This window comes from Hemitrygon akajei, chromosome 5, assembly GCF_048418815.1.
Source record: "Hemitrygon akajei chromosome 5, sHemAka1.3, whole genome shotgun sequence".
In the NCBI taxonomy this organism is placed as follows: Eukaryota; Metazoa; Chordata; class Chondrichthyes; order Myliobatiformes; family Dasyatidae; genus Hemitrygon; species Hemitrygon akajei.
In genome coordinates this window covers 42,491,454-42,512,533 of record NC_133128.1, presented here as the reverse complement: position 1 = coordinate 42,512,533, position 21,080 = coordinate 42,491,454, and the positions used below count along the sequence as shown (strand labels likewise).

Sequence of the window (21,080 nt, the reverse complement as noted above, 5' to 3'; positions counted from 1 at the left end):
TTTTTTCTCGGAGTATTGCCTTTTTGTTATCTTCTGTTGCTCTTTAAAAGTTTCCCAGTCCTCCGGTTTCCTGCTCATCTTTGCTATGTTATACTTCTTCTCTTTTATTTTTACACTGTCCTTTACTTCCCTCGTCAGCCACAGCCTCCCCTTAGGATCTTTCTTCCTCTTTGGAATGAACCGATCCTGCACCTTCTGCATTATTCCCAGAAATACCTGCCATTGTTGTTCCACTGTTTTCCCTGCTAGGGTTTTGTTCCATTGAACTTTGGCCAGCTCCTCCCTCATAGCTCCATAGTTCCCTTTGTTCAACTGTAATACTGACACATCCGATTTTCCCTTCTCCTTCTCAAATTGTAGGTTAAAACATATCATATTATGGTCACTACCTCCTAATGGCTCCTTTACCTCGAGGTCCCTGATCAAATCTGGTTCATTGCACAACACTAAATCTAGAATTGCCTTCTCCCTGGCAGGCTCCAGTACAAGCTGTTCCAAGAATCCATCTTGGAGGCACTCCACAAACTCCCTTTCTTGGGGTCCAGTAGCATCCTGATTCTCCCAGTCTACCTGCATGTTGAAATCCCCCATGACAACCTTTGTGACATGCCAATTTTAACTCTTCATTCAACTTACATCCTACATCCAGACTACTGTTTGGGGGCCTGTAGCTAACACCCATTAGGGTCTTTCTACCCTTAGAATTTCTCAGTTCTATCCATACTGACTCTACATCCCCTGATTCTATGTCCCCCCTTGCAAGGGACTGAATATCCTCACCAAAAGAGCCACCCCACCCCCTCTGTCCGTTTGAAGCCATGTCTCTGTTATTCCCACAACATCATACTTGCCAATTTCCAACTGAGCCTCAAGCTCATCTACTTTATTCCTTATACTTCGTGCATTCATATATAATACTTTTAATTTGTTACTCCCCTCACCTTTCATATCAATTCCTATTTCACTTGCAACACGTACAACACGCTGGAGGAACTCAGCAGGTTGGGCAGCATCTGCTGAAATGAGCAGTTAACGTTTCGGGCCAAGACCCTTTGTCCTTTGAAGGAGGGGGCAGGGGCCCTATAAAGAAGGTGGGGGGAGGGTGGAAGGTGCCAGGTGAAAAACCAATCAGAGGAAAGATCAAGTGGTGGGGGAGGGGAAGGAGGGAGGGGATAGGCAGGAGAGGTGAAGAAGGAATGTAGGGGGAAAGCACTATGGGTAGTAGAAGGCGGCAGAATTATGAGAGGTGATAGATAGCTAGAAGAGGAGGCAGAGTGAAAGTGGGATGGGGGAAGGGAGAGGGAGGGAATTACCAGAAGTTGGAGAATTCGATGTTCATACCAAGGGGCTGGAGACTACCCAGACGGTATCTTAGAAAAGATGTGCTGGCATTAGAGACGGTTCAGAGGAGGTTCACAAGGATGATTCCAGGAATGAAAGGGTTATATTACAAGAAACGTTTGATGGCTCTGGATCTATACACCCTGGAACTAAGAGGGATGATGGGTGATCTCATTGAAGCCTTTCAAATGTTGAAAGGTCTAGACAGAGTAGATGTGCAAAGGATGTTTCCCATGGTAGGAGAGTCTAGGACAAGAGGGCACAGTCTCAGGACAGAGGGGCACCCTTTCAAAACAGAGATGCGGGAGAAATTTCTTTAGCCAAAGGGTGGTGAACTTGTGGAATTTGTTGCCACATGCAGCTCTGGAGGCCAGGTCGTTGGGTGTATTTAAGGTAGAGATTGATAGGTTCCTGATTGGTCATGGGATCAAAGATTATGGGGAGAAGGCAGGGAACTGGGGTTGAAGAGGAGATAGAAGAAAAGGATCAGCCATGATTAAATGGCAGAGCAGACTTGATGGGCCAGGTGGCCTAATTCTGCTCCTATGTCTTATGGTCTTATACCCCTCCCATCCATGTACTGGTCTAAATTCCTCTTAAATGTTGCATTCAAACTCACACCCCCCACTTTCATTGGCAGCTCACAAGATGTTCCACCAGAGGTTTCCCTTAAATATTTCACCTTTCACTCCTAACCTATAACCTATAGTTCTAGTTTCACCCAACCTCAGTGGAAAAAGCCTGTTTACATTTACTGTATCTATACCCATAATAGTTTTGTTTATGAAGATCCTCAAGAGAAAGGGATAGTATGAAATTAGCAATATCATGAGTTGGATCTAAACAAAAAGATAAATGTCTCCTCCATACCTGATGGCGATGCAACCAGTTAGAATGCTCTACACAATACATGTGTAGAAATTTACAAGTCTTTGGTAACAGACTAAGTCTGCTCAAACTCCTAATGTAATATAGCTGTTTTTGTGCCTTCTTTGTAATTGTATCATTATGTTGAGCCTAGGATAGATCTTCAGAGATGTTGACACCCAGGAACTCGAAACTGCTCACCCTTTCCACTGTTTATCCCCCGAGGAGGACTGGTGTGTGTCCCCTCGACTTCCCCTTCCTGAAGTCCACAATCAACTCCTTGGTCCAAATGATGTTAAGTGCAAGGTTGCGACATGACTCAACCAGCTGATCTATCTCGCTCCTGCACTCCACGTCATCACCATCTGAAACCCTGCCCACAATAGTTGTATCACTGGCAAATTTATAGATGGCATTTGAGCTGTGCCTAGCCACGCTGTCATGGGTGTAGAGAGAGTAGAGCAGTGGGCTAAACACACATCCTTGAACTGCACCAGTGTTGATTATCAGTGAGGAGGAGATATTATTTCTAATCTGAACACACTGTGGGTTGCCCAATGACGAAGTCAAAGATCTAATTGCAGAGAGAAGTACAGAGGCCCAGGTTTTGGAGCTTGTTGATTAGAACTGAGAGTATGTTTGTGTTGAATGCTGAACTGCTATCAATAAACAGCAGTCGGATACAGGTGTTGCTATTGTCCGGGTGATTCAAGGCCAAGTGAAGAGCAAATGAGCTTGCATCTGCTATAGACCTATTATGTTTTTTAGGCAAATTGCAGTGAGTCCAGGTCTTTGCTTAGGCAGAAGTTGATTCTGGCATGACCAAACACTCAAAGCACTTTATCACTGTGAGGCACTGTGAATGTGAGGCAGCACATTCTGTTCTTGGGCACTGGTATGATTATCACCCTTTTGAAGCAGGTGAGAACCTCCGACTGCAGCAATGAGAGATTGAAGATGTCTTTCAACAATCCCGTCTCTTGGTTGGCACAGATTTTCAGTGCCTGATGCCTTAATAAGGGTTCAGTGCTTGAAATGTATAATATTTGTGGAATATATGTAAATGATTGAATGAAAATGTGTATGATTTGAATGTGTTTGCCGATGGCACAAAAATAGTGTATTTCTAGATAATGAAAGTTCGCTAAGGATGTAGATCAGTTGTAGATATGGGTAGAGTAATAGCAGATGGGGTTTAATTCAGACAGGTGTGATGAATTGCACTTTGGGAGGTCAAATGTAAGGGAAACATACACAGTAAATGGCATAGCCCTTAAGAGGATGTGCAGAGTGTGAGATCCATAGTTCCTAAAAGTAGCAACATAGATAGATATGTAATGAAGATACAGTGCTTATAAAAAGCATTCACCCCCCCCCCCCAGAAGTTTTCATGTTTTATTGTTTTACAACATTGAATCATTGTGGATTTAATTTGGCCTTTCTTTGTCACTGATCAACAGAAAAAGACTCTTTCATGTCAACATGAAAACAGATCTCTACAAAGTATTCTAAATTACAAATATAAAATACAAAATAACTGATTGCATAAGTATTCACCCCCTTTAATATGACACACAAAATCATCACTAGTGCAGCCAATTGGTTTTAGAAGTCACATAATTAGTTAAGGAGTCCTAGCTATATATAAACCTGTGTGCAGTCAAGGTGTTTCAATTGATTGTAGTAAAATACAATCTGGAAGTCCCACTGTTGGTGAGTCAGTATCCTGGTTAAACTACACCATGAAGACAAAAGAACACTCCAAGCAACTCTGCAAAAAGATTATTGAAAAGCACAAGTCAGGAGATGGAAACAAGAAATTTCCAAGCCAATGAATATCCCTTGGAGTTCAGTCAATCATCAAGAGATGGAAAGAATATGGTACAGTTGTAAACCTGCCTAGAGCAGAATGTCCTCAAACACTGAGTGACCATGTAAGAAGGGGATTAGTGAGGGAGGCCACCAAGAGACCTATGACAACTCTGGAGGAGTTACAAGCTTCAGTGGCTGAGATGGGAGAGACTGCACATACAACAACTGTTACCTGGAATGTTTCACCAATCTCAACTTTATGGGAGAGTGATAAAGAGAAAGCCATTATTGAAAACAAAGCACATAAAATCTCAGCTAGAGTTTGCCAGAAGGCATGTTTGAGACTCTGAATTCAATTGGAAGAAGGTTCTATGGTCTGCTGAAACCAAACTGGAACTTTTTGGCCGTCAGACTAAACACTATGTTTGGCGTAAGCCAAACACCACACATACGTAATTAAAAACACACCAGCCCTACCGTGAAGCCTGGGGATGCTTCATCACAGCAGTCCCTGAAAGGCTTGTGAAGGTAGATGGTAAAATGAATACAGCAAAATACAGGGAAATCCTGGAGGAAAACCTGATGCAGTCTGCACGAGAACTGTGATTTGGGAGAAGGTTTGTTTTCTAGCAAGACAATGACCTCAAGCTTAAAGCCAAAGCTACACAGGAATGGCTTAAATATTAATGTCCTGGAGTGGCCAAGTCAGAGTTCACACCTCAATCCAATTGAGAATTTGCGGCTGGACTTGAAAAGGGCCATTCACTCGTGATCGTCATGCAATCTGACAGAGTTTTGTAAAGAAGAATGGGGGAATCATTGCATTGCCATTTGTGCCAAGCTGATAGAGATCTATCCACATAGACTCAAAGCTGTAAATGCTGCCAAAAGTGTATCTACTAAATACTGACTTGAAGGGAGGGGGGTGAGTAATTATGTAAGCAGTTATTTTGTGTTTAATAATTGTAATACATTTAGAGCAATTTGTAGAAACTTTTTTTCACTTCAACATGAAAGAGTCTTTTCTGTTGATCAGTGCCAAAAGAGCAACATTAAATCTACTGGAATTCATTTTATAAAACAATAGAACATGAAAACTTCTGGGGGTGGGGTGAATACTTTTAATAGGCACTACATGTGGCATGCTTGCCTTCATCATTCGAGGCACTGAGTATAGGAATGAAGGCATCACATTGCAGCTATATAAACCTTTGGTTAGGCCACACTTGGAATATCATGTGCAGTTATCCATTCCTGAAAGGATGTAGAGGCTTTGGAGATGGTGAAAAGGAGTTTCACCAGGATGTTGCCTTGCTTGAGGAATATTTGATGGAAGGTGAAATTGGAAAAACTTGGATCGTTCTTTCTGGAGCATTGGTGACAGGACGCCTGACAGAAGTTTATAAAATTAGGAAGGACATAGATAGGGTAGGTAGTTGGTCTCTTTCCCAGGGTAGAGATGTCAAATACTAGAGAATGTAGCTTTAAGGTGAGAAGAGGAAAATTTAAGGAAGATGTATGGGACAATTTCTTTGTACAGTGGGTGGTAAATGCCTGGAACACACTGCCAGAGGAGCTGGTGGAAGCAGAATGACAACGAAAATGAAGGGAATGCAGTGATGTGGATCCTGTGCAGGCAGATGGGACTAGTTTCATTTGGTATAATGGTTTGCACAGACATGGATCAAAAGACTTGTTTCTGTTTTGTACTGTTCTATGTTCATAAGCTCCTCCAGCTAATTTGACTTCCTGAAGGTTGAAAACATCTTCTTTAAAAAAGTTTTAAAATATTAATTGAAGTAACATCCAATGGTCTGGAAAATGTGAGGGTCCAGCACCAAAGTATGCTGAATGAATATTGTACACACCAGGCAACCTGCACAGTCCTCTGTTACGTTTTTGCTCTTTTTTTCTCTTTGACATGACTTTCATGTTCCCGATGATTTGTAGCTCAAATGAATGACTGAGATCTGGCCTGTATCATTTTACCGATCTTGTTTGGTTTTTCTCAGGCCCATTGTTCTTGTCCTGAAAGTAGTTTGCTAAATGTGGAGTTCCTAGTTTTAAGAAATTTGAAATTTTACTTGTTTCTTACTTTTTTCACTTCTAATAGAAATAATTCAGAATTTCTGACCTTTTTCACTGTATTCAATCTTTCCACTTTCATATTTTGTTGTATCTAACTTGATGTTGAATTCATCCAATTTAATTTACACTCATGCGTTCCTTTTTATTTCATAAAGTGCTTTAGGTAAGGAAATAGTTTTTTTTAATGAAAATTGTTACCAAGGTTGAAAATGCTCTCTTGCTCTCACTGCATTGTCAGCTTTGATTTCCAATATTTTAGAGAAAATGTTCTTAAAACCTCTACAAGTTCAATTGATGTAGCACACTGCAGGATTCCTTGAGCAACTAAAGTCTGGCCCATTATTTTTAAATTCACTGTGAACAATGACATGTGAAATAAGCTAGTACCTGATAAAATATTGATATAGGACTGGAGGAATATACTTATTTCTGATAAAATACAATTGAGATTAGATTTATGGAATTTGAGCTTAGCTTGTTTCCAGCTAGTTAGCTTACAACAACTATTACAGAATGTTGACTTTCTCCTGAAAGTAGTATTCCTTAATTTAAGAATCATTGTGTCATTGTACACATCAGGTCTATGATATGGAAGTAAAGAAAGGATTGACTTAGTGGAAAACTGGATATTGAGGTGACATCAGAATTTTTTTTAGGAAGTTATTAACAACCTTGCAGTTCAAGTTCTGACAGTGGGCCTTCGACCTGAAATGTTAATATAGAAACATAGAAACTCTGCAGCACAGTACAGGCCCTTCGGCCACAATGCTGTGCCAAACGTGTACTTACTTTAAAAATTACCTAAGATTACCCATAGCCCTCTTTTTCTAAGCTCCATGTACCTGTTCTGGAGTCTCTTAAAAGACCCTATCATATCTGCCTCTACTACCGCCGTCGGCAGCCCATTCCACACACTCACCACTCTCTGTGTAAAAAGCTTACCCCTGACATCTGTTTCTCTTTCTGCAGATGTTCCTAAGCATTTCCAGCATTTTTTGTTCTTCAGATTTCCTGTATCTGCAGTTTTTTCCCCTTTTATCTTCATTTCAAGAAAGTTACCTGGTACAGACAATTTCAATGGATAAAGAAGTAAATTGTTAACATTAATTTGGTCTCTTACTAACGAATTGGATACTTTTTTCTATCAACCTCTTCTGGTACAGGTTGTTAAAGTGCATCAGACTACAGTGGACTCTTACTTGGAGGATATCCTTTTGAAATCCATACAAAATACAGCAGAAGACCAAGCACGCCAAGAGATCCGTAAAAAGGCTGATGAAATCAACGACATTGCCTATGAAATTGAACAACAGTATGTAGCTATTTCTTCCTGTTTTGATTTTATATGAATTTCATTAATCTGATTGAAATACAAAGCCAGATGCTGAGCTAGAAAATTGTTAGGCTTTTCTGCCTTTTAAAAGTTCCCAATTTAAAGATCATTGAATCTAAAGGAAAATTACTTTGTCCCGATATTCTTCCTAAATATTATAATTTAGGATATATTTTAAGTTTAGTCTAATCCTATATATTTTTCAGTATTCTGCTATTCCACCAACCTTTTCATATTCCTTTAATCTTCCTCACAGTATCATCATGCTTGTGCATCATGTATCCAAGTAAATTATGTCAATATAGAATATCAGCACACATTACTAATGTATATTACTCACAATCAGCTAATCTCAGAAAGTAATCACTAACACTTGTCTTTTCCCCATTTCTCAATTGCATTATGTTCTTTTTTTTAAACTGTGACAAAGGCCACAGTGAATTCAGGGTAGAAAATAAGGATATCCTGAAATATTACAAAAAAGGAGGTATAGGCAGTCTTTAAGAACTTAAATGTGGATAAATCCACAGGACCTGACCAGGTGTATCCTAAGACGTCGAGGGAAGCAGAGATTTTTTTTGTATTTTTCTTGGGTGAGGAACTAAGAGACCAGAGGATGGCTAACGCAGTGCTTTTATTCAAGAAGCGCTGCGAGGACTAACCAGACAACAATAGGCCAGTGAGCCGAACATCAATAGTGGGAAAGTTACTAGAAAGGATTCTGAGATACCGGATTTGTTTGTATTTGGAAATCAAAGACTGATTAAGGATAGTCAGCATGGCTTTGAAATACAAATTCTCACGCACAATGGATTTGATTGAAGAGGTGACCACAGGAATGATGAGGGCAAGGTGGTAGACAATGTCACATGGACTATAGCAAAGCCCTTTGATAAGAACTTGCATTGTAGCCTGGTCCAGAATATGTAAGATCCAGGTATAGCTAAGCAATTAGATGTAAAATTGGCATTGTGGTAAGAGATGACGGATTGTTTCTCAGACTGGAGAGAATGTGCCACAGTGATGGGTCCTGGTTACATTTTTTCATGTATATTAATGATCTGGATGAGAATGAATCTAGCAGAATACTGAAAGCTTGTGCTGACCAACTGTCTGGGGTGTTCAAGGATACCCTCAACCCCTCACTGCTGTGATCTGTAATTCCCACCTGCTTCAAAAGGGCAGAAACTGGACTAGTGCTCAAGAAGAGCAGGGTGAGCTGCCTTAGTGGCTAGCACCCGATAACACCATCTCTACTGTGATGAATTGTTTCAAGAGGATGCTTATAGCAGAAATTAACTCCTGCCTGAGCAAGGACCCAGGGCTGCTGCAGTTTACCTGTCACAACAGGTCTACAGTGTATGCAGTCTCACCGGCTCTGCACTCTGCTTGGGAGAATCAAGACAACAGCATAACATACATCAGGTTGTTGTTTATCAATTATAGCTCAGCATTTAATACCATCATCCCCTCAATATCAATCACTAAGCTTCTAAACCTGGGCTTCTGTACCTCCGTCTGCAAATAGATCTTCAACTTTCATAGCGGGAGACACGGTCAGTAACGATCAGTGATAATATCTTATTGCTGACAATCAACGCAGGTGCACCTCACTGCTGGACTTCCTTTACACTCATGTATGTGTACCTAGGCACAGTTCAAACAACATTTATAAATTCACAGATGACACAACTATTGTTGGTAAAATCTCAGATGAAGGTGAGGCAGCGTACAGGAGTGAGATGGATCAACTGGTTGAATGGTGTCGCAACAACCTCTGAATCAATATTAGCAAGAGCAAGGAACTGATTGTAGATATCACAAAGTCTGTTTTCAGAAAGTTGATGAAAAAATATTACAGCATTTGTATAGGGGAAGATTTTAACTTTTCTTGATAAAATAAAGACTACACTGGAGAAACTACTTTTGAAAAACCAAGTAAATGACATCCACTGCCTCTCCACTGTCCACCCTGCTTGTTACTTCCTGGAAGAACTCTAACAGATTTGTCAGGCAATATTTTCTTTTGCAGAAACCATGCTGAATTTGACTTATTTTATCATAAGTACCCTGAAGCCTCATTCTTAATAGTAGACTCCAACACTTTCCCAACCACTGAGGTTAGGCTAACTGCTCTATAATTTCCTTTCTTTTGCCTTCCTCCCTTAAGACCTTTGAGCACTTTTTCCTTTGTAATAGCAATGGCACTCATTCCTGCTCCCAGATACTCACGGACCTCTGGCTCACTGCTAGTGTCTTCCACAGTGAAAACTGATGCAAAGCGCCCATTAAGTTCATCTTCCAGTTTTTGTCCCCCTTTACTACCTCACCAGCATCATTTTCCAGTGGTCCAATATCGACTCTCACCTCCCTTTTACTCTTTATATAACTGAAAAAACGTAGGAACATGCAAAACCTGCAGCACAATATAGAACCTTATAGACATATACTTATTTTAGAAATTACCTAGGGTTACCCATAGCCCTCTAATTTTCTAAGCTCTGTGTATCTATCCAGGAGTCTCTTAAAAGACCCTATTGTATCCGCCTCCACCACCGTTGCCAGCAGCCCAGTGCGTGCACTTACCACTCTCTGCGTAAAAACTTACCCCTGATGTCTCCTCTGTACCTACTTCCAAGCACCTTAAAACTGTGCCCTCTCAAGTTAGCCATTTCAGCCCTGGGATAAAGCCTCTGACTATCCACATGATCAATGCCTCTCATCATCTTATACACCTCTATCAGGTCACCTCTCATCCTCCATTGCTCCAAGGAGAAAAGGCTCACTCAACCTGTTTTCATAAGCATGCTCCCCAATCCAGGCAACATCCTTGTAAATCATCTCCGCACCCTTTCTGTGGTTTCCATATCCTTCCTGTAGTGAGGTGACCAGAAATGAGCACAGTACTCCAAGTGGGGTTTGACCAGAGTCCTATATAGCTGCAACATTACCTCTCAGCTCTTAAACTCAATCCCACAGTTAATGAAGGCCAATGCACTGTATGCCTTCTTAGCCAGTGAGTCAACCTGCACAGTAGCTTTATATTATCGGCTAGTTTGCCCACATATTTTATCTTTTCCCTTCTTATAGCTTTTTTAGTTGCCTTTTTTTGGATTTACAAAGCTTCTCAATCATCCAACTTCCCACTCACTTTTGCTACCTTATATGCCCTTTCCTTGGCTTTTATGCAGTCTTTAACTTCCCTTATCAGCCACAGTTGTCTACCTCTGCCATTTGAGAACTTCTTCTGTCAGACATATCTATCCTGCGCCTTGTGAACTATACACAGAAACTTCAGGCATCTCTGCTCTGCCGTCATCCCTGCCAGTATCCTCCTCCAATCCACCTGGGCAAGTTCCTCTCTCCTGCCTCTGTAATACCTTCATTCCATTGTGATACTGATACATGTGACTTTTGCTTCTCTCTACCAAATTGCAGTATGAATTTAATCATATTATGATCACTGTCTCCTAAGGGTTTCTTTACATTAAGCTTCCTAATGAGATCTGGGTTATTACATATCACCCATTCTAAGATAGCCTTTCCCTGAGTAGGCTCAAGCACAAGCTGGTCTAAAAAGTCATCTCGTAGGCATTCAACAAATTCCCTCTCTTGCGATCCGATACCAACCTGATTTTCCCAATCCCTTTGCATATTGAAGTCCCCTATTACAATTGTGACATTACCCTTATTACATGCCTTTTCCAGCTCCCTTTGCAATCTCAACCCTTCTAAGGTTACTAGTGGCTACTACTTGGAGGCCTATATATGATTCCCATCAAGTGTTTTTTTCACCCTTCCAGTTTCTTTACTCCACCCACAATGATTCAACATTCTCTGATTGTATGTCATCTCCTTCTAAAGATAATATTCTATCTCTTTACCAACAGAGCCACACCATTGCCTGTGCCTTCCTGCCTGTCCTTTCGATACAAAGCATATCCTTTGATGTTAAGCTCCCAACTATGGCCTTCTTTCAGTCATGACTCAGTGATGCCCACAACATCATACCGACCAATCTCGAATTGCACCACGAGTTCATCCACCTCATTCCGAATGCTGCATGCGTTTAACTTCAGCATCTTCAGTCCAGCATTCTTCGCCCCTTTGAATATTGCTGCCCTTCTGAGCCACAGGGTCAGACTCAATGCCAGAGGCACGGCCAGTGGTCGTGGCCAGGTAGGCCATCCCCCCATGGAGTACTTATTGTTGAGGGGGATGGCCACAGAGGTGCTTTCCACCATCTGATGTTCTCCCTTCCCTCTCCTGGCAGTCACCCATTTATCTGTCTCCTGTAACCTTAGAGTGACTACCTCCCTGTAGCTCCTGTCTATCACCTCCACAAGCTAGAGATCATTGAGCTGTAGCTCCAGTTCCTTAACATGGTCTCTAGGGAGCTACATCTCTCTGCACCTGGTGCAGATGTGGCCATCGGGGAGGCTGGTGGTCGCCTGGAAATCACACATCTAACACCCAGAGCAGAACAGTTGGTCTGTAGACATACCCCCTATTCTCTCAAGAGTTAAATAAGATATAAGAAATAAGGTATGAACTTACCTACTTACCTTGCCTCCGCCTGTTCTTGCCGATGACCAGTTGAGCCAAACTGTTAGCACTCTGACTCAGACCACCCCGATGATAACTGCTCCACCAGATAGTACCCATCTTTAATGAATGAGTATTCACCGCTATGCACACTTCGTGTATGCATTATGTTTGCTAATGATATACTGACGAGTAAGAAATCTGCAAAAACAAAAAGTGACTGCCAAGAAATAATAACTGGTTAAGTAACCAGGCAAGAAAATGGTCAAAGGACCATTTGTAACCAACCTGTACAAGTATAGAAGTGGAAAAGGAGAATATATGTTAGATGTCAAGAGGTCGGTAAGTAGGTCCATGTATTTGTCATAAAAGGTTAACCGGGAGATGCTTAGAAGGGAAATATCAGCACTTACACTAAAGATGTTAGAATATAAAATATAATAAAGCTTACTTTAAATCTACAAGAATTACCTGATTTTTGAATCTTGGAGGAATGGTTGCTCTGTCAAAAAGTATACTAAATAATTTATTCAATAGATTTTTAAGGTTTCAAAGAAATTGAATGGTTCCACCATGAAAAATTATGTAAAATATCAACGATAGTCTTTTGAGTGGCAGATTGGATGCAAGATGCTAAGTGGCCCATTCCTGCCTTGTATTTATTGGGTTGATGTGTACAAAGTCGGGATTTATTCCACTAATTTGACGCTTTTTGTTTTCTTATTAGCCGGACAAATCTACAGTCAGAAGAGATTGTTTCAGAGCTGGTGCACGGCTTCCTCATTCCAGAAGCACACAAAATGATCATGAGGGACAAAGGTATTAAACATTAAAAAGCAAATAATTAGAATATGAAACATTTTGCTTCAATATTAATGAGAAAAGAAAGTAGTACAGTATCAATGAGAATTGATTTACAATGAGTTTTTGTTCTGTTCCTGTTCTATATCAAAAGCAATGCCACTTCATTGTTTTAAAGAGAGATTCACGTTCACAAAGACGAAAAATATTGCATGTGCAGAAATTGCATTCTCTCTTTTTCACAAAAAATCTTCAAATCTATCCATTTACATAAAGGCTTTCAGTTTAAAACTGTCTTTAATTTTGCATTAGTTTCATCAATTATACACAGAAGCTCATTCACGAAATAATTTTTTCTCTTTTCATCCAACAGTAAGACTATTCCAAAGTAGGCATCGACTTGCTGCTCACCGCATTATTCATAATGAGAGTGAACAAATTATAACAAAGACAAATATTCCTGAGTCACCAACAGAAACAGCATCAAGCAAAGTTGCAGCAGATGTTCTGAACAATGCAATCACTGAGGTTGAAGAAACGATGAAACAGATGGATAAATCATAAAGTGAGAAACTAGCAGATTTTAAAGCTGCATCTGCGATTCAAAAAGAGGTGGTCAATTGCAGCATTGAGACAATTGCCCATGAGGATAGAACTCAACCTGTTTTTAATACTAATATTTCAGCTATAATGAAATCCTGTCTTAGACCATGGAAAGTATCGTTTGTGGATCTCTCTCTCTCATAGAACATATAGAATAACCAAGAAGCATTATGTTAACATTGATTCTGACCTGGCACAATCACAAAGACACCCCGGACCTTACTCTGCCATTAAATATCACATTCAGATGGAAAGTGAAAATATACTTTTCCTAACTATCCCCATAACCTTTCTCCCCTTTGCTCAGTTGATCATGATTTTATACTAGACATAACAAATTGCTCCACATCTATCCACTTAACACAATGTGTGAGTCACATATTGCACTTGGTCTTGTCACTATGCAGAAATGCATCATATCACTTTCCTATAGTTTTTGAAGAGATCTCAATTACATCCAGTTAAGAGCATCTGTGGAAAGAGTCAATGTTTCAGATCAAAGACCCTTCATAGGAACTAGTTTCTCTTTCTACAGATGCTGCTTGACTGGCTGAGTTACTTCAAGATTTTCTGTTTCAGATTTCAGCATTTGCTATCTTGTTTGCTTTCAATTACTTGCAAGATACTTAATAGGCCATTTGCATTCATGCTGTTTACATTAATCAAGGAGGTTCAAACAGCTGTTGGCCAATGAGTCGGTTGTAGTCTGTTTACAGGGCAAATGGGAAGAGTCCAGGGGCAAATGGGAAGAGTCCAGAGTCAAAGCCATTTTGACAGATAAGGCTCAAGGCAAAGTGGAAGACAGGCTGTGTCCAAGGCAACCTATCATAGAGTCAGAGTTGTACAGCACAGGAAAAGGCTCTGCAGCCCACCCTGTCCATGCAGAACTTTGTCCATCAGCATTCTACACTCTTACCATTTGCGGTCTGATTTGTGTTATGTAATGTTGCTGTTCAATGCCCCTACTTAGATATGTTACACCCATGTCATCATGCCTTCTTCACCACACTGACTAATTGTGTTGCTACTTTTAAGGAAGTATGCATTTGTACCCCAAGGTTCCTCAGTTCATAAACATCCCTTAGAACCCTACCATTTACTCTTAAATGGTATCCACATCCTGCTGTAGCTGGATCCACATGGTATCCACATCCTGCATCCTGTCTAAGGCTACACATCCTGCTGTGGCCTTAGACAATTTTCTCCTCTATCTGTAATATCACCAACTTTCATGCCATCCACAAACTTACTAATTATACCTCCTACATTCACAAACAAGTTGTTCATGTGCATCACAGACTACAATGGTTGCAGCACTACTGGTTACAGATGTTCATTCAGAGAAGTACCCTTCCACCATTACCCTCTTCTTCTAATCACCAAGCCAGTTTTGGATCCAGTTAGCCAGCTTACCTTAGATCTTAATCTTTGGAACTTGCATATAATGTGGGATCTGGTGAAATGTCTTACTGAGGTCGAAGTAGATAATGGCAACTTACCTGCCTTCTTTGATAATCTTAGTTACCTCTACAAATTAATTTACACAGGATTTCTCCTGCACACTCACATTCTGTCTATAGCAGTGGAAATCACAATGCATCACAACTACTTTGCATACAGCTTATTCTAAAGAGCAGCATAGTTTGGAGTCTATTCTAGTCATGGGAAAGCAAGTATCTCCTTTACAGAAACGTGGATTTGCTTTGTTAGCTGGATTTCCCATGGTTCACTAGGTGGTGGTTGCAATATGCTGTTACGGTCTTCACCCATAAACTGTGATCTGTTCAAGACCTCTGACTACAAGGGATTTCACTTCCTGAAAGATTAATTAGTCAGAATCACAGCCAAAAATATGGCAAATGCAGAGGGAGCTGTCACATAACTCCTTCATTCCTGACGGCATTCACTGCATTTCAGCAGGCATACTGGAGCAATGCATGGCTCTTTACAGACAAGACTATCATAATAATTCTGGACACCAGACACCAGCTTGCACTTCAGTAAGTGTAGCCAAGTGCTCTGTAATGAAAGCCATTGAGTATCCTACAACACTGGGAGGCAATCATTGAAATTTCTGTTCAAAACTGCCAAGACCTGGTTTGCTGTGAAATTGTACTGCAATATATTTCAGATTTCTCACTTTGCCATCTTCTGCTGTAACCTATATCGTCCTGTCCATATTTGAGGACATTATTGCACACAGCACCACACCAAAAGAGGACTAGAAAGAAGAATATGAGACTAAAGCCAAGAGGTGGGGATAAGAGTCTCTTTTAGATATGCTGTCACCACCACCTTGTGCTCCCACCTTTTGCTATATCTGGGTATTATTCCTGTTTGGGCTGGTATGTGGCAAGTTACATTCATGTTACACAAGTGCTTGGGAGTGAACATTTTCAGTGTTTGAGAGGGTCTAAATATTTCAAAGACAATACCATGACTAAACACCTTGTTCCCATCTAAAAATAAACAACTTGGAATCTTCATTAATCAGAAACTCACTTTGGCAGAGCAGTCACTAGTATCACTCAGTGAGCTACTCACCCAACGTTTCATTGCTTTTTCCCCATCTGCAGTATAGGAGATAACACTTGAATGGAATTCCAAACTCCATTGGCAAGAGAGACTAGTTCCAACCTTGCTGAAAAATGGAAAGAGAGTACACATGTGTGAAGTTGAAAGGGATCTAGGTGTTCTTGTGCATGAATTACAAAAAGTAAGGCAAGTTCAATAATTTGTTAATAAGGCACACACCATGTTGGTCTTTATTGTGAAGGAGTAACAGTTTAAGAATACGGAAGATTTAATTGCTGTTTTACAGGTTGTTTGTGAGTCCACACCTGGAATACTGTGCACAGTTTTGGTGTCCTTGTCTGTAATAATGGATGCAGCATTGGAGGCAGTCCAAAGGAGATTTACCAAGCTAATTCAAAAACTAGGGGGCATAGCTTTGTTAGAGCAAAAAAAGTTTAACAGGAGTTAAGTTTTTTTTGTTTTACACGAAGTGGTAGGTGCCTGGAACACATTACCAGGGAAAATTGTGGAAGCAGAAACAGTAATAAAGTTACAGAGCTTTGCAATAGGCTCAAGCACAGGCAGGGAATGGGGTAATGGGATGGGATTGGGGGGGAGGGGGGGCTGATGTGCCCTGCAAGAAGAGCAGGGCAGTTTAGGTCTCTATTCCTTGGAATTTAGGATGATAGGTGACATCATTTAAACTCACAATGTCTAAAGGAGATTAACAGGAAAGATGTTGAGAGCTGATTCTTTCATTTGTGAAAACAAACTAGGAAATATAATTTCAAAATAAAGGGCTGGTCACTTAAGAATAAGTTACATAGAAATTTCTGCTCCAAGGGAGGTGAACTTCTGGAATGCTATGTCCTGGAGATGGAGATAGATAAATATTGAAGACTGAATATTGATAAAGACTGAAAATTTAAGGGGTATGGAAAACTGACATAGAGAAGAGTTGAGACCAACATAGATCAGGGATGATCATATTGAATGGCAGGCAAGAGCCAAATAGCTTCTTTCTTTTATTTTCTTCTGTTTTTGTGTAAAGTACCTTTCTTTTCCTCTTCCCTTCTTCCAAGGAGTCAAACCTAGTTTTGCACTCAATGATTGGTGGAACAGATTCCTTAGGAATGAGGATGAAATAACACCATGGCTAATGTTCTTTAATGTAACTGTAGCAGAACATTTTTTTTACCAAACAGCAGCGATTCATAGTCAAAAACTTAAGTTGTTTAAAAATGTAATATCGGGTAAGAATGAACATTAGATTCATTGCATTTTAGCATACTTTGCTAAATATGTATTTTGGTTAAAATAAATACAATATTTTGTTATAAACAGATTCTGCAGACGCTGGAAATCTAGAGCAGCACACAACAATATTTTGCTAAATCTTACATGTGGGAAGAGATTAATCATTCTCTTTCATTGTAATTTTTTAAAGATACCTTCCATCCTCAAACATAGCTTTATCTGTTCTTGATGTAATTTGTACATTGCGGAGATATTTATTAAAAGCATAGTTATTATAACAAAAAGAATGGTGTAGTTAAATTTTAGATGAAACTCTTACCTAACAAACAGATTGCAAATAGAAAAAATATAAAGGTGAGTAAAAGAGGTTGCGTTACATCATTCCTTGCATTGTCTACTAGATCTCCAATTCTGTGCTTAAACAATTTACAACAGTACAACACCATACAGTCCATTCAGCCCACAATGTTGTGCCTACAATTCTAATAGCCTATTTTGAATATTATTGCTGATTAATAAACACTCAGCCATGTTCTTGGCACATCATTTTCTATGTCCTCTAGAACAGTTGACTGTTCGGGAAAAAATGCCCATGTACTCTATACTGTTGTTTATTTAATATATCAGTAATGTTTGAGTAGTATTGTAAGTATATTATTTGATTAAGCATTCTTTGCTTGTTTAACTAATTCACTACGGGGTTTATGTAAAAGTACGTGAATGGCATGCATCATCACGCCACCAGGTCATATTCACATGTCTTGCTAGAATAAAACAAAGTTAAGACACACTTTCCCAGCTCTGTGTTTCCTTATAATCAGTTTTTATGTTCTAAAGTTACAAAAAATAACTGGTGATGAGTTTTAAACGAACACAAGACAACTACTTACCTGTTGAACTGCAGCAAGACATTCAAGTTTTTATAAAATGCTAGCATGTGCTTCTTCAGGAAGTGACAGAAGCAGTCGAGTGTTAATAAAAGGCAAAAGAAAGGATGAGTTCCTGGTTCATTTACAGTGAGCACCGGGTGATGATTATTTTTTAAAAAGCATCAGAAAGATAGACTTACTTGCATAAGAGATAACTGGATTTTGTACACTGAGCGAATTGAGCAATAGTTTGAAGCAACTGGAATAGCTGATGAGAAACAGTTTTGCTGGATACATTGGGTAGAAGAGCATACAATTTGCTTAAAAGTTTGACTGCTCCAACCAAACCAGTCTAAATAAGCTTTGCTGATATGGTGAAAGTAATTCAGGAACATTTAGAACTAAATGAAACCATTGTTGATTTCAGAATGCTTTAAAGTTCATAACCAGAGTCAAAAGCAAAGGGTCAGAAGCTCATGTGGCTGAATTGAAGAGAGGGTCTGAGCATTGTCAGTTCAGTGAAGGACTTAAATGATGCACTGAGATAACATTTAGTTTGTAGAATCTTACAAGAAAGCATTCAAAATACCGGTAGCTCCTAACTTTAGCACAACTTACATTTAAAAGAGTTGTTGGCATAGCCAATGGGAAAAGGAGACAGAGGCGCAACTGATTTGCAGTCAGGAATGAAAGTGAATGAGAACAAAATTGCAACATCTAAACAGAATCCTGCCTAGCTACAGTACGGACACGTAACAGGGGCTCATATAAACCAGGCCAATGCAGGCTTAAAGGCAAAACTTGCAAAGAGAATTTTAGGCAGACAAAAACAAATGGACCACACAGTAAAGAGAAGGAGATTAAAAAGTCACATTGAAGTTTCAAAAAAAAATGCACTAATCTGCATGCTGTTGATGAAAAATCTGAAGCATCACTTCCTGTGGTCACACCATTGCCACACACAGATAACACAAGTGTGCTGAGAAAATTCTAGCAGAGGTCGATGCCCCAGACCAAAGGGTATGTCACAGTTGCAGTCCTTTTTAGGAGTTGTCAATTACTACAACAGGTTCCTGCCAATCCTGGCTACTGCGTTATACCTCTTGAAATCATTACTACAGATCAGGAAGAAGTGGCAATGGACAAAGCAGTGTGAGGTGGCTTTCAAAACAGGTAAAGTAAATGGTGAAAATGGTGACATCAGACACTGTACTTGAACATTATGATCCACATTGTCCAGTGAAGCTTGCCTGTATTGTCTTGCCTTTTGGTATAGGTGCTGTCATCCCACTCATGTTATAAGTGATGAAAGTGAATGCCCCATTACCCTTGCATCATGTTCCTTTACCAATGCAGAGAAAAATTATGCATAGATTGACAGGGTGTCCTTGAATCTGCTTTGGGAGGTAAAATAGTTCTACTACTTGGATGGGAGATAGTTTATCCTTGTAACCGATCATCATTCACTAATGATGACCGTCCTGACGAAGGGTCTGGGCCCGAAACGTCGACAATGCTTCTCCTTATAGATGCTGCCTGACCTGCTGTGTTCCACCAGCATTTTGTGTGTGTTGTTTGAATTTCCAGCATCTGCAGATTTCCTCGTGTTTGATCATTCACTAACGTCCATTTTCAATTGACAGAAGCAGCATGAATTGCCCATTAGCAGCATCAATGCAGAGATGGGCTTTATTTCTTAGAGGACACAATTACAAGATCAAATTCAAGAGGACAATTAATCATGGAAATGCTAATGGATTGTCCTATTGACCCTTGGAAAAGGTAACACCTGAAAAATTTACAAAACAGGACACCCCTCTTGACATATTCCCCCAACACAAATCAAAATTCTCCCTTTTATGGCAGAGATGATCCAGAGGGAAAACCTCAAAAGACTCCACATTGTGTCAGATCTGCATAGTCACCAAAAGTGGCTAGAATGTGGAGCAGAAACTCCAGTGCCCCCATTTTTACCAGCAGCAGGATGACCTGGCCCTTGAACAGGGTTGCCCTATGTGGGGATTGAGAGGAGTTGTAGCATCCAAGCTGAAATCCAAAGTGCTGGAGGAGCTACAAGCTGGCATAGTCAAAATGAAAGCACTGGCCCGAAGCTTTGTTTGGTGACCTGGGTTAGATCAGCAGATTGAGCACTGCTCAGGATGCTAACATGTCTTGAAGATGCCAGGACCAGAGCCTCTCCATCCCTGGGAAAGTCCCGCATTGCTCTGGCAGAGGATGCATGTGGATTTCACAGGACCATGCATTGGGGCCCAAATTTCTTGGTACTAGTGGATGCAGCAGAAGTGTTCCCAGTAGCCTCCACTACAGCCTCGCACACTGTTGATGTGCTGAGAAGTCTTTTTTCAAGGTCTGGTGTTCCAGAAAATTAGTAAGTGACAATGGACCACAGTTTGTTGCTGAACAGTTTCAGTCATTCCTGAAAATGAATAGAATTATATATTAAATCTGCACCAGTTACAAATGGCTTGAGAGGAAGGTTTGCCCGGAGTCTAAAGAATGCACTGTGAGCAATGTTGGCAAAACACACTACACTGACACCAAATCAGAAGCTCGCCATTTTACTGCTTGCATATCGCAATGCAACACACTCCACATCTGACGGCTCACTGGCTATGCTGTTCCTGGGTTGTCCTTTGCTTGGATCTCCTCCAACCCAATGCCAGAAGGAGTATGCAGGACAAAACGGCTGAGACAAACTGAAGGCTCCTTAAACAAGAATGTTCAATGTTTCACTTGTGGACAAACTGTCCTGGTGTGGGACAACAGAGGTGAGTACTCAGAAAGATTAAGGACAGAACTGGACCATTCTCGTTCACAGTGCAGATTGTGTCTGATGTCATCTGAAGATGACACATAGATCAGTTAAGGAGAGCAGAGTCAATTATCAAAGAGAAAGGTGGGCAGAGCTGTACGAGCCACTTCCTGCAGTCCCAGAATCAACTCCTACAACCACCACCAAGGAGACTCCCGAACCCAAGATTATTTCACAGCCACATGTCTCTCCTGCCAAGCAGAGTGACAACCCACCC

The 21,080-nt window shown here is 40.4% G+C and overlaps 1 protein-coding gene across 3 annotated transcripts in view; it reads left to right on the top strand.

Moving 5' to 3' along the window:
- Positions 1 to 16,493, top strand: part of cfap91 (cilia and flagella associated protein 91) — a 76,250-nt gene extending 59,757 nt beyond the window's left edge. For all 3 annotated transcript variants that reach the window (XM_073045346.1, XM_073045345.1, XM_073045347.1), the window contains 3 exons: positions 7,272 to 7,420; positions 12,714 to 12,805; positions 13,161 to 16,493. In XM_073045346.1, the coding sequence (XP_072901447.1) occupies positions 7,272 to 7,420; positions 12,714 to 12,805; positions 13,161 to 13,351 (432 nt within the window). In that variant the 3' untranslated portion in view covers positions 13,352 to 16,493. The remainder of the gene's footprint in view (positions 1 to 7,271; positions 7,421 to 12,713; positions 12,806 to 13,160) is intronic.
- The last annotated feature ends 4,587 nt before the right edge of the window (positions 16,494 to 21,080 follow it).